This window comes from Cebus imitator, unplaced genomic scaffold, assembly GCF_001604975.1.
Source record: "Cebus imitator isolate Cc_AM_T3 unplaced genomic scaffold, Cebus_imitator-1.0 Scaffold55, whole genome shotgun sequence".
In the NCBI taxonomy this organism is placed as follows: domain Eukaryota; kingdom Metazoa; phylum Chordata; class Mammalia; order Primates; family Cebidae; genus Cebus; species Cebus imitator.
In genome coordinates, this window is record NW_016107370.1 from 2,305,974 (window position 1) to 2,318,082 (window position 12,109).

The window sequence follows — 12,109 nt, forward strand, 5'->3', positions numbered from 1 at the left end:
ATCAGGCAGCGGGGTCGCCCCCTCGAGGAATCCCCAGGCAGCTAACACTGGAGGCGCCAGCGAGGCTAGAGAGGGAGGAGTTGACTAAATTGTGCTGGATGGAAGGCGTCGAGGACCGGAGGAATTAATCCGATGTGAGGAAGGCGGACTGGGCTATGAGGGAAAAAGAGGGGGGCAATGTACACTCAGCCTTTTCATCAGTCGGCGGGGAGATGGATGGTTTTCCGGACCGGGCGTCCCAGCGCCCCGGCTAGTTATAGGGAGACGTCAGAGCGGTCGGGTCCGTGGTGGAAGAACCCCCCAGCGCCCCCCCCCCGCCCGGGCTTCCATATAAAGTCGGGGCTCTGGTGGAGGCCGCAGCAGTAGCACCAGCGGCTGCGGCAGCGGAGCGCCTCTGAGGTCCGGGTCACCTGTCGCCTCTCGGCCGGGAGGGCGCACTTCCCAGCCTCGCCCAGCCTCTCCGCCACGCTCCAAGGGCTTCCCACCGGGACCATGCGCTGCCGCGAGCTCCCGCTGGTCCTGCTGGCGCTGGTCCTCTGCCAGGCGCCCCAGGGGCCCGCGGTCCCGATGCCGGCTGGCGGAGGGACCGTGCTGACCAAGATGTACCCGCGCGGCAACCACTGGGCGGTGGGTGAGTGTCCTGGCCGTGGGAGCCGCGCGCGCTTGTCCTCCTCGGGCTCAGCCAGCCGGAGGGGAACTGTCTCCCCATTTCTTTGCGTTTCCCGGGCCCTGCTTTGGGGGCTAGGTTTGCTGTAACCCTTCTACCGAAACGCCTTCCTGGTTCTCCTAAAACTCCACCCCACCTTTCCCCATTCTAGGCAGCCCATCAGTCCCACACCAGCCGCAGGCTGGTTCCCTGATCCTTTCCCACTCGCTTCCCATCTGTCTCCCTGTCTTCCCCAGGGGAAACAAACACCCAACCACAGTGCAGATCCTCGTCCTCTGCGCCCATCCTACATCCCCTTTTGTCCGCCTAGTCTCAACCAGTCTGGCACGCTACTCTCCTTGAATACTCTTGGGGAGCTTTGTCCCTCGAGAGCATCTCAGATCCTTGGTCCAGCTCGGTGGGTGGCCTCAACTCCAACTCGTGTGGGCTGAAATCTAAGCTGCGCCCACACGCCCCGCAAAGCCACAGGTGTGGGGACCGAGGGCGCAGCGCTCCTGCCTCGCGTTTTACATCTGTTCAGCGAGCAGTGACTGAATCCCGCCTGTTTGTGGCTCTCTGGAGTTTTCTCAGTCCCTCTCTTCGCTTTGCAGCGATATTCTTTTCCCTGCCCTTTTGCCCTCCCTCTTCCCAGCCAGCAGGGTCTGCACTTGGGGAATCTCACCTGCTCTCCAAGCTCATCCCGATCTCTCTGCCCTTCTGAGCTCGGCTCTTTCTCCTCCCCTCTAGTCTCAGGACTTCGACCTTTCCCTTAGCTCTTTCCCATTCCCTCTGCAACAAGTCCTGCTCTCTAGGCATGGGCTTGGAGGCTCCCTTGCCATGGCCCCCAGAACCCGGGTGGAGAGGACCTCCTCGCTGCGGGTGTTGAGGGCGCCTCCAGGTGGGGTCAGGATGCCGCACCTCGGGCACTCAGGGCTTTTGTGCAGCTGGGAGGCAGGAAGCGCCCAGCAGCCTCGGCTCATCCAGCATTACCTTGGGGCTCTCCGCCTTGCCAAGCACAGCTTCCAGCAAATGCAGAGCGTCCAGCTTCCTCACTTCCTGATCCCACCCGCCCCACAATAGCCAACTACAACAACCCCAACCAGCTCCCTGGGAAGCTGGTTAATCCCTGAAGAGATTTAAGGGTGTGTGTGTGTGTGTGTGCGTGTGTGTGTGTGCGTGTGTGTGTGTGTGTGTGTTTGTTTCCTTAGCCGTCTACTTAGAAGGGGGGCCGGGGAATGGTGCGTTGAACAGGTACTTGCTAATTCACATATTGGCTGATTCACAAATCTTGATAGAAGACCAAGAATTTGGGGAAAGGGGTGGGACTGGAACTGTTGCTTCCTGAGCTCTTCTGTGTTGTGTGTGCTTTGAGAGGGAAGTCGAGATCTCTGGGTTGCAACAGAGTGGTTTTCACTGTTGCTGAAATAATCATTTGCCGTCTGGAGAGTTCCGGGCTGAGGATGTGTGATCGCTGAGGAATGGGAGGAACCCAGTTCCCGGTGTGTAGAGGAGAGACTGGAATGGCTGAAGCTGAAAAACTCTCCATTTCAAGAATGAAGGATGCTTAGCAGGTGTTGAAGAATCCGCACTTAGAATTATGCTTCTTAAAGAGAGCTTCTGGGAGCTTAGATCAAGTGGCCATTATCTGGCCCAGCCACCTGCCAATGGAGCTGGAAATGTGGAATGAAACGTTTGGATTTCCAATCTCTTTTTACTCATCTATATTATTGTACTAATAAAGCTTATTATTAGGTAACTCTTGTAGTCCCAAAAGAGGACAATCGAGTTAACTGGAAGCCAACATCATGTTATTTCTGGTGCCAGTCAGGCCAATCTTGATTTTTTATAGTTCTGGAGAACATCTACCTCCAGGTATTTAGTGCGTCTGCCATTTAATTGCCCTTCATAGCGGTACTTGAGGATTTTTAACCCAAAAGTGTATCAACCAGTGGTGACCTCAAATACCACTGTCATATTTATTCTCAAATGCACCTCTTTTCTTCCCTTTGATAGCTGTGCAGAGTTGAGAAGGAGCAAGGGAAAGAGGGAGGTGAAGTAGAAACTCACATTTTGGCCTAAAATTAACTTGTGGTTGAGAAAAAGTTTGCTTTGAGTACCATGCCCTCTGTTGGAATGTGAACATTTACAAGGATGAGTGATGTTAGATTTTAAATTTAGCCTTCAATTATCCCAAGAAAACGCTTATCCTCCCCTATCACCAAAGACATGCAGTTTAGTTTTAATTATATAAAACTAAAGCTACATATTGCTGTCCATGAGTATGCTGTCAGCATACATTTACAGGCTTGTTAAGTGAATTGCTTCTTCCAGCTGAGAGAAGCACGGTGCAGCAATGGAAAACAGGTTAACAGCTTGAAAAGTTAACAGATTTTTATCTGGCTTGATGTTCATGGAAACGTTTGGTTTGCGTGATGAAAATATATGTCAACACTTCCACTGGCAACTATTCCATGTGCACCCATGAAATGCTCCTAACTGTGGTTCTAACTTGGATGTGAGGCATGCCCCAGAAGGTTGAATTTGGAAATACCAGTATTCAGTTGCAGAATGGCTTGTTATGGCCCTGGGAACTGTGAAATAGAATTTAAGTGTGGGTCCAGAAAAACTAGTTCTTAGGAGTACTCAACACTTTCATCCATGCCTTATTCATTTATGTTTCAAACCTGCCCTTTACTAGTATCTTTAAATGATTGATAAAAAGAACAAAAGCCCTTTTTTTCTCTGAGCAAGGTTTTTTTTTTTTTTTTTTTCCCAAGTGCCTATCTTTTGTCTATGGTGAGATTTCCATTATTATGATACGGGCACTTGACAAATGATATTAAGAGAGGAGGTGGAAGTGGGCATCATCTCCACGTTGTCATGGAGATGATGATTTGGTTGACAGAGCCCAGCTCAAAAGTGAAATAGGGTCCAGGGAACATGTGCTTCCCTGGGACATTCTAGACAGCATGCTTTCCTTAACAACCAGTCTAGGGATCTAGAGGTGAAGAACTGATCCCCACACATTCCCCATATATGCAAGTACTGAAATTTAGTACAATCACAGAATGGAGAATGACTTTCTCTTCCCATTTTAGAAGAGCCCACAAAATTATTCAGGCATGACAAATATGAGGTTGTTATGTGTGATATTTCCACCACTCCTCTGCCTCACTAGCAATAACTCCTTTCTTGTTTCCAGCATTCTAACCAGATGACAGGCAGTTAGGAGGGCAAGGTGATCTAGGTCATTACTGGGAGTATCAGGGTTCTAATCCTGCTTCCAAGCATCATGATTCAATTTCCTCCATATAAATAAAGCCAAATGCATCGCTCCTTCCTAGGAAGTTGCACAACATAATCACTGTTATGGCTGAATGCAAGGCTATTGAGTGGCTGAGTACCACATGACCAAGCTGATAAATGAGAAGCCACTCATTCAGGATTCCAGGACTTCACTTGGGACAGTATCCCCAGTTAGGATCCAGAAATTGTGTGAAGTCTCGTGTCATAAGCGATTTGGCAAGTGCTCACACTGCAATGCAGTAGAATCTCATTTTAATGCTCCTTAATACTCAAATAATTCATTTTTCTCACATAATACATCATGATATATTGACATATAATCCCTATTTTTATGACATCAGGAAGCCTTTTGTAGACCTTATCCTTATTTCCAGATCCCAGAATGATTTTAGCTACCTTACATTTCTTAGCAAGTCAAAAGACATTGACAAGCAGTATAATAATGTAATCTAGATTGTGAGCGGATTTGAATCCTAAAATAGTTGCTTACATCTGTGTGACCTCTGGCAAGCCTCGTTTTCACAAAACCAATTAGCATATGGATCAAATGAAATCAAGCACATTTAAACATCCCATAAACTGCAAATCGTAATACACATAAAAGCAATACAGTTACAGTGAGGGCTTCCCTGTTGGTAGATAGAACTTCTGGGAAGGGACCTCTTTCCATTTTAAGACTGAAGATCTTTCAAATGTGATGTCTGCCTTAAATACTTCTAATGCCAGTAGCATTGGGACCACAAAGACCTTTTTCCTTGTGCGCTTTAGATCAAAAGCACCATAGTTTTGTTGATGTTAGAAATTTCAAAGCACTGCAAAGCCCAATTACAGAGAGATAGGAAAAAGTAGATAACATGAGAATAATAAGCAAGCATCCAAAGTGTTAAGAATGCAGACCTTGAATTCTGTACTCACTTCTGACTCCAAGTTATCCTCTCTTGTATACGTAAATTTTCATGTTTTTAGCAGTTTGGCCTCCTTAACAGCAGTTTTTAAAAATTTTATTTACATGGCAGGTACACATCCCTGGAGCCATTGATAGACTTTCAGACGCTCAAGAGAAAATTCTGCATTTATGCGCTGGAAAGTGTTACTTAGGGCTTGTTTTCCACTTGTTTTTTGCTACACTCTTAACAAACAGTAAATCTGGGTAGTTTCCTAGGTTCAATCTCAACAAAAATTCTGAGAAAGTTTAAATGAAAAATTCCTTTGGTACTTTTTTACTACAGATAAAAGGAAAGCAATATTTTGTAAAAATCACACAAAGAAAAGCATGGAGACTTTTATTTTCAGCAGCAATTCAAAATTGGCTGGGGAAGATGTTTCAACTCCGTCTTTCAGTTGGGAATAGAATTTGGAGCACACAGAATTGATGATAGAATTTTAGATATGGAAGCCTCCTTAGATTTAATCTAGTCTACCCTGTTCATTTCATAGTTGAGAAAATTGGAGACTAGGGGTGCTAAATGACTTGGCAGAGGTCACCTAACTAGTTAGTAGAGGTGCTGGAACCAAACCCAGGGTTCCTGAGCTGCAGTTCTGAATTCTGTCTAGCTCATTGCACATTTTGAACAGCGAGCAAAATCTATCTGTCGTTTATGAACTAACTCTTAATAATAAAATGTGATTTATTCTGCATTTAGAAGGAAGCAGCACAAACACAATTGGTGTCCTTTCAAATTTCTCATTCATTCATTCCCTTTGGTTAAACGTGTGGCATTCTGAGTATTTTTGATTTGGATTTTGCAGGGCACTTAATGGGGAAAAAGAGCACAGGAGAGTCTTCTATTTCTGAAAGAGGGAGCCTCAAGCAGCAGCTGAGAAAGTACATCAGGTGGGAAGAAGCTGCAAGGAATTTGCTGGGTCTCATAGAAGCCAAGGAGAATAGAAGCCACCAGCCACCTCAACCCGAGGCCCTGGGCCATCACCAGCCTTCGTGGGATTCAGGGGATAGCAGCAACTTCAAAGATGTAGGTTCAAAACGCAAAGGTAAAAGAAAGATACATGCGAGATGGGGTGGGAGGTATTTGGGGAGAGGTGAAAGAGGGCAAGTTTAAATAAGGAAGAATAAAATTGCTTGTGATATAAACCTTTACAGCTGCTACATTAGGCTAACACCAATACATGCTAAGCCAATAGAAAATTTCTATGTTCTCTTCTTTTTGGCCTAATAGTCAAAAGGGTATTGATTCCAAACTCCAATTTAGGAGGTTTTTTTTTTTTTTTTTTTTTTCCAGCAATTTGTCTATTTGCCATTATGCACGGATGGGATATATATATTTTTAACAGCCAGGCCCTCCAGAACATTTTGATAGCGAGTCTGCAAACTATTTGAGTAAATCCCTGTGGACCTACAGATTCTACATTTATTTCTGGTGAACATTAGTGGACATTCCTATATTTAGAAGGGAGGATTCTTGTTTTCTGCCTTTGACACAAAGTAGCACATCTTCATATTTGTTACAGAAGTACCAAGTTCAGGTTTCATCCTAATATTTTAAGGTCTGAGGTCAACAAATTCATCCTGTATATGCTTTTATAGAGGATAGGGAAAAATAATTATACCAAACTGGCAATGCTTAGTTACAAAGACAGTGAACGAGGTACGAGAGAGAATAAAATTTATAGGAAGAAAGTAAGGCAACTGAAAATGAGGTGATTATCACTAACTTTTAAGATTCCACGAAATGTATAATAAACTACAAAATAATGGCAATAACAATAACGGCTAGTTTTGTTGAATATTTACTATAATCCAGTTATCGGGCTAAGCAGTTTACCTCCATTTTCTTGGTTTATGCTCACAGCAATTTTAGAAGGAAGATTCTATTATTACCTCCATTTTAGAAGGAAGGAAACTAGTCCCATGGCTTTTCATTGATAAAATCAGGGTAAGATCCTGTGCTCAATCTGCCTCAGTCTGTACCATGCAAGACAGCCTCCAGAAATGGTCCTCACTGATCTTAATATAAAGGATGCAGGCTGAAGGCCTTGCTTCTTGCTGCTTCACACAATAAATAATGTTGCTTTCCACTCACAGTGCTTGAAGAGCTTCCTTCTTCACTCTTTCATGGTGAAGACTGACAGCCCCTTTAGAGGCTCAGAGCTGCCTTTGCCAAGCCTCAGTTGGCTTTCTGGAGGGAGGCTTTCTATTTCACTGCCTTTTGGGCCTATTGTGGTCTTTGTTTCTCTTTCTTTTCTTTTGTTTTCTCTTCTTTCTTTTCTTTCTGGCAAGGTCTGCCTATGTGCTTATCCGTTTGTCTGTCTTTCTTTCTCTCTCTTTCTTTCTCTTTCTTCTTCTTTTTTTTTTTTNCAAAGAATGGCTATGTTGCCCAGGCTGGTCTCAAACTCCTGGGCTCAAGTGATTTCCCCCAGCCTCGGCCTCCCGAATGTGGATTTCTATGCTAAATGGAAACTAAAGTTCATCCGTTGCCCTAAGCACCTAGAGGGAATGTCTTTGTAGCTTTTATTTAGGAAAAAAAATCTAGGATTAAATAAACCAATTCAGAAATAAATACCAACTTTGGACAAAACCCTAGGTGATTGTCTGGTCCATACCTGTGTCACAGGTGTCATGTCTTCAGCCTCCTTCTTTCTAGATGGATCCCATACTCCGAGGGCTCTGGGAACTTGCGGGTGACTTTTCAGATTCTAGCTGGCCATGCCTTTTTCACAGTCAAGTGCTTTGCTGGAGTTCCTGTAGGTGGATATCCAACAGCAGAACCCTTTTCATTTGTCTAAAGAATAACAAAATCGCCACCACAAAACCCTTGAAAATAATTTTTACAGACCTTGAAACTGACTTGCCCTCACAGCTCCTCCATTAAGTAGTCCCCTCTCCTAACACACAATCATGTTGCTATTCTAAACTGTCTCATTTTTGAAACAAACAGCAGTGTCCAGTTTATTATTTCCTCAATCTGGCTCTGCATATCTTTGAAATCTTTTGGAAAATTCAACTCTTTCCTTAAGGATCCCAAATTTTCCACCATATTCCAAAGACTATTCTGTAAGCTTCAAAGGCAATTGCAAAAAAACAGCTCCACAAAGGGCTCTGAGTGGCAGTATAGCAGGATGGGTTGAGTGGGAGGCCGTGAAGTGACTGCTTAAAGGGAGCAGTACTTAACCCAAGTGAACTGAAAAAGGTCATCAAAAAGATTATAAAACGTAATCAGGCTTCGCTTTTCTATTCTTTTTATGCGTTGTTTCTCTTTGTACAGGTTTACAAAGCCGGTCTCATTTCATTCCACCTCCAGTTGAATAGTTAGTTATTGCACACATTGGTACTATCCTTTTGGCTATATTTCCTGGTAACATGAAAACAAATTCCACTGTCAGTCTTTGTAGAGACCAAAATATTTCATCGCTTCTCTTGCACTGGAAATTTCACCTCGATGAAAATATGTTGTTATGAAAATTGAAAACAACCTACAATGATCTTATTCAAAAGGAAGCATTGCCAAGAGAATAGTTCTATTAGAAGCCCATATATCTCCCATATCTTAGAGTTATGGGAGCGTTAGAGAGGAGCTTAATAACTTGGCCAAGCATTGCCAGAATTAGCATCAGGAGTTTTCAGAGGCTGAAGGACTGTTCTTAAAACTAAAAGCTATCTGCAGATGCTCTCCTCTCCCATCTTAGTAATAAAACATCAAGCACTGTTGCCAACCCTCTTGGAGATGTAGTTAGAAACTCTGAGCATTTCCTATGTTTTGATGACAAAGATATTTACTTAATTCATAAACGATGTGTGTAATGTGCACTGAAACTAGATTACCCTATCATGGAAACAGCTCCAGAACTTTCAGAGCAATTATACCCAGCGATGTTCAAGGTTAACCTCAATCCTTTTAACTGTGCCCTTCTCACAAATCTTTTAATTCTATTCTGCAATTAATGGAACCTTTTCCCCATGGGTTCTGCAACGTGAATCTCTGTTCAGATCGGCTCCATGGCCTCATCCATGATCCTGGAGGTGGTTGTGTGTCGTCCTGAGCTTCAGTGGAGTTGGCCTTTGATCTCCCATTATAACTGGACTCAGTCCTTTATTCTTTGCAGCTTAGGTTTCTCCTTTTATTTAGTGGGCAGGGAAGTGAGCTACAAAGGCTGTTATGGAAAGAAAGTAAATGTGTTCCTCACCTTTAAGGGACTGCTCTCACTTTCTCATTAAATCAGGACAGAGAATAGAAAGGTCTTGTTTCTGAATATTTGAAATGCTCCAAAGGAAGTGCCAAATACAGAAAAAGCAACATACAATCAAGAATCACTCATAACCTTCTGATGACCTTGGCTCTTTCCATGAAGGAGCAGAGTAAAGCTGGCTCCCACCTAGAATACAGCTCCTCCCCAACCCCAACAAAGGACCCTGCTATTGTCTCCCAGGTCCTTGATCTTCCTAGGTTCCACAACCCTCTTTTTCCTTTTAGCTTCCATTCCCTTCAGCCAAACCTCTCTTATTCAATATTTTGAGCCAATGAGGGACTTATGTAGACTTTTTCCCCCACACATTAGCTGGCCCCTTTTATGACCAGTGACTCATAAGGCAAGATGTGTGGTGGCTTCTTTGGACAGGTGGCAGCCTTTAATAGGGCAGCCTGGGTTGGTGCTAATTGGCATGCGTGGGAATCAAACCCCAGGCCCTGGGCTCATTAGCACATAGTCAAAACAACTGAGCCACAGAGCAGGTAATAATTTGCCCAAGAATAGCAGTAGCTCCTTTATTAGAAACAAATGGCTGATATGGAAGTTGAGGAATCTGAATTGCCAGAGAATCTTGGGAAGAGTAATAAGCTCTAGTCTCAACAAAAAGTGTTTTTTCGTCTCAGCGTGTAAAGGGTGCTATACGGAAACAAAGAAGTATTTTAAATTATAACTACTCATTCTTTCTTTAGTCTTAGTTAATTTGAGCAGAAGCCACTACAAGCAAACCACAATAAATTTAGAATTGGCAGAAATCCAAATTAAATCCTCTTCCCAAGTTTCCCACACTACTACCGTTTACACTTGTAGGTTTGTAATGTATAATTATGTAATTCAGAAACCAGCTTTGATTTGTGTCATGGTGCACTGTCAAAGGGAGCAAAGTAAGAATTCAAATTCCACATTCCCAGAATCTACCACCCAGCTGCTACTCTAGGCATAAGTTCCTGGAGATGATACATTAACCAACATTGGTTAAAACATACCTGAGTAATCATATCAGGGTGCACATTAAGCTGATAAAACAAAGACTCCAAAATGCAGAAGCTCAAAAAACAAGTAGAAGTTCGTCTCTTGGCGGGAGACAGCTCTGGTTCTCAAATTTTACGTGCTCAGAATCACTTGCGGGGCGTGTGAAAGCACAGATTGCTGGGCTCCGCCCTCAGAGTTTCTGATTTAGCAGCTGTTAGGTTGAACCAAGAATTTGCCTTTCTAACAAGCTCACAAGTAATGTTCATGGCTTGTAGGAATGGATTTATTTCTAGGATTAGACTTCAGCTCACTCTGTTTGCTGAACTCTTTCTAGTATTTCTTAAGTTGGTAGACTCTCTGCTCCAGGTTCTCAACGTGAAGGAAGGAACCCCTCAGCGGAACCAGCAATGACAATGATGGCTTCTCTCCAAGGAGAAAAACAAAACGTGTAAGAGACTGCATTCGGCAAGCATCAATTCTACTGGATCATCAACAAGATTTCGTTGTGCAAAATACTTGACTATTCTTGTATCTTTCATTCTTGACTAAATTCATGATTTTCAAGCAGCATCTTCTGGTTTGAACTTGTTTGCTGTGAACAAATGTCAAAGAGTCTTCCAATGAATGCTTTTTACATCTAAGCTATCTGTTGCTTAGATTCAAGGCCCCAAGCTGTTACCATTCACAATAAAAGCTTAAACACATTGTCCAAAGGGCAGGCTGTTCTCTTATTTCAATCCCAAGTGAGAGGATAGTGGGGCAGAGATGAACAAACAGCTTCAGGACATATTTGTGTGCTCACTGACCAAGTCAGGCTGAAGCTCTCCCTCTGAATCCTTGCAGTGACTTAGAGCCTTTCCAGAGGCACCCTTACTTTCTCATTTGAATCAGGTGGGCTAGGTTGAAGATGGAGGCTAGCTCTATCCATCACTTAAGAATTCCCTAATCTTCAACCCTTTCCATGACCAGGTATGTTGCTGATATTATTGCTGGACATCTCCTAATAGTCCTTTAAGCTGAGAATTATCATTTTCATTTACCAGATGAGAAAACAGAGGATTAGAGAGATCAAGTGCCTTGCCCAAGTCACATAGTAAATGGAGCTGGGATCTAGACATCCACAGTCACCAGATTCCCTGCATTACTCATTTTAAACCTCCCTTTCAGTATATTTATGCCTTGCAAGTGGCACTGTTTTTTCAAAATTTCATCACCAGTCTGGGAGGAGTCGTCCTCAGTGCCAGATTTAGTTAGCTCCACAGCTAAAGGATAAGATGAATTCAGTTCCTTCCATTTTCAGAGAATATGGCCTGGCAGTTTGATAACACTCACCAGTTCTATTTTTTTTTTTGTTTTTTACCATTTCCTTTTTTATCATGACATTTGCACATTAACAGATTTCGAAGCTTCTTGCCATATGTTTGGAACTTCTTCATTTAGGAAAATCACATTTGCAACCTTAAAGAGATTTGTCTTGCTCTTGTTTTGATTTCCTAAGAACCGCATAAAAGATGATATGTTCTTTCTAATTTCTTTTAAAACCATGTTGATTCACAGCATATGCACAGCTAGACCTGGGAAAATGTGTGAACTGTGTTTTCAGTGTTACCACCTTCCTCTACGGGGCCCCTGTTCTCTAATCATGAGACTATCTTCAGCCTCTTTCCCAAGAACATGATCCTGAGCCATGTCAGCTAAAGCCTCCATGCACTGATGATGAAGGTGTAAGCCCTCTCAAGGATATGCCTTCCAATAGGACAATCATAGAGCTAAAAAAAAAAATCTTCCAGACTTAGGGGACGCTTTCTCTAACTGTGGCATTTCAGGCAAAGAGAAAAGGTTTCCTGGACATAGGACAATGCTCCTAGAATAACCCCTTCTATACTATCACTTGTTAGGCTGTTTCACAAGAGTAAACCTACGTGAACCCGTGTTTTCGCAGCCATCACTTTTTTCCAGGAGTTCTGACTGCGACAGAACAGCTCA

General features: G+C 43.4%; 1 protein-coding gene across 2 annotated transcripts; it reads left to right on the forward strand.

Moving 5' to 3' along the window:
- The first annotated feature begins 358 nt into the window (after positions 1–358).
- Positions 359–10,836, forward strand: LOC108304570 (gastrin releasing peptide). Of its 2 annotated transcripts, none has more exons than XM_017528835.2 (3): positions 359–631; positions 5,702–5,941; positions 10,490–10,836. In XM_017528835.2, exons 1-3 carry the CDS (start codon positions 493–495, stop codon positions 10,573–10,575), a joined length of 465 nt encoding a protein of 154 aa, XP_017384324.1. In that variant the 5' UTR covers positions 359–492; the 3' UTR covers positions 10,576–10,836. The 2 variants fall into 2 exon arrangements, with proteins under 2 accessions (XP_017384324.1, XP_017384326.1); XM_017528837.2 differs by having other exon boundaries at positions 5,702–5,922; positions 10,490–10,577.
- The last annotated feature ends 1,273 nt before the right edge of the window (positions 10,837–12,109 follow it).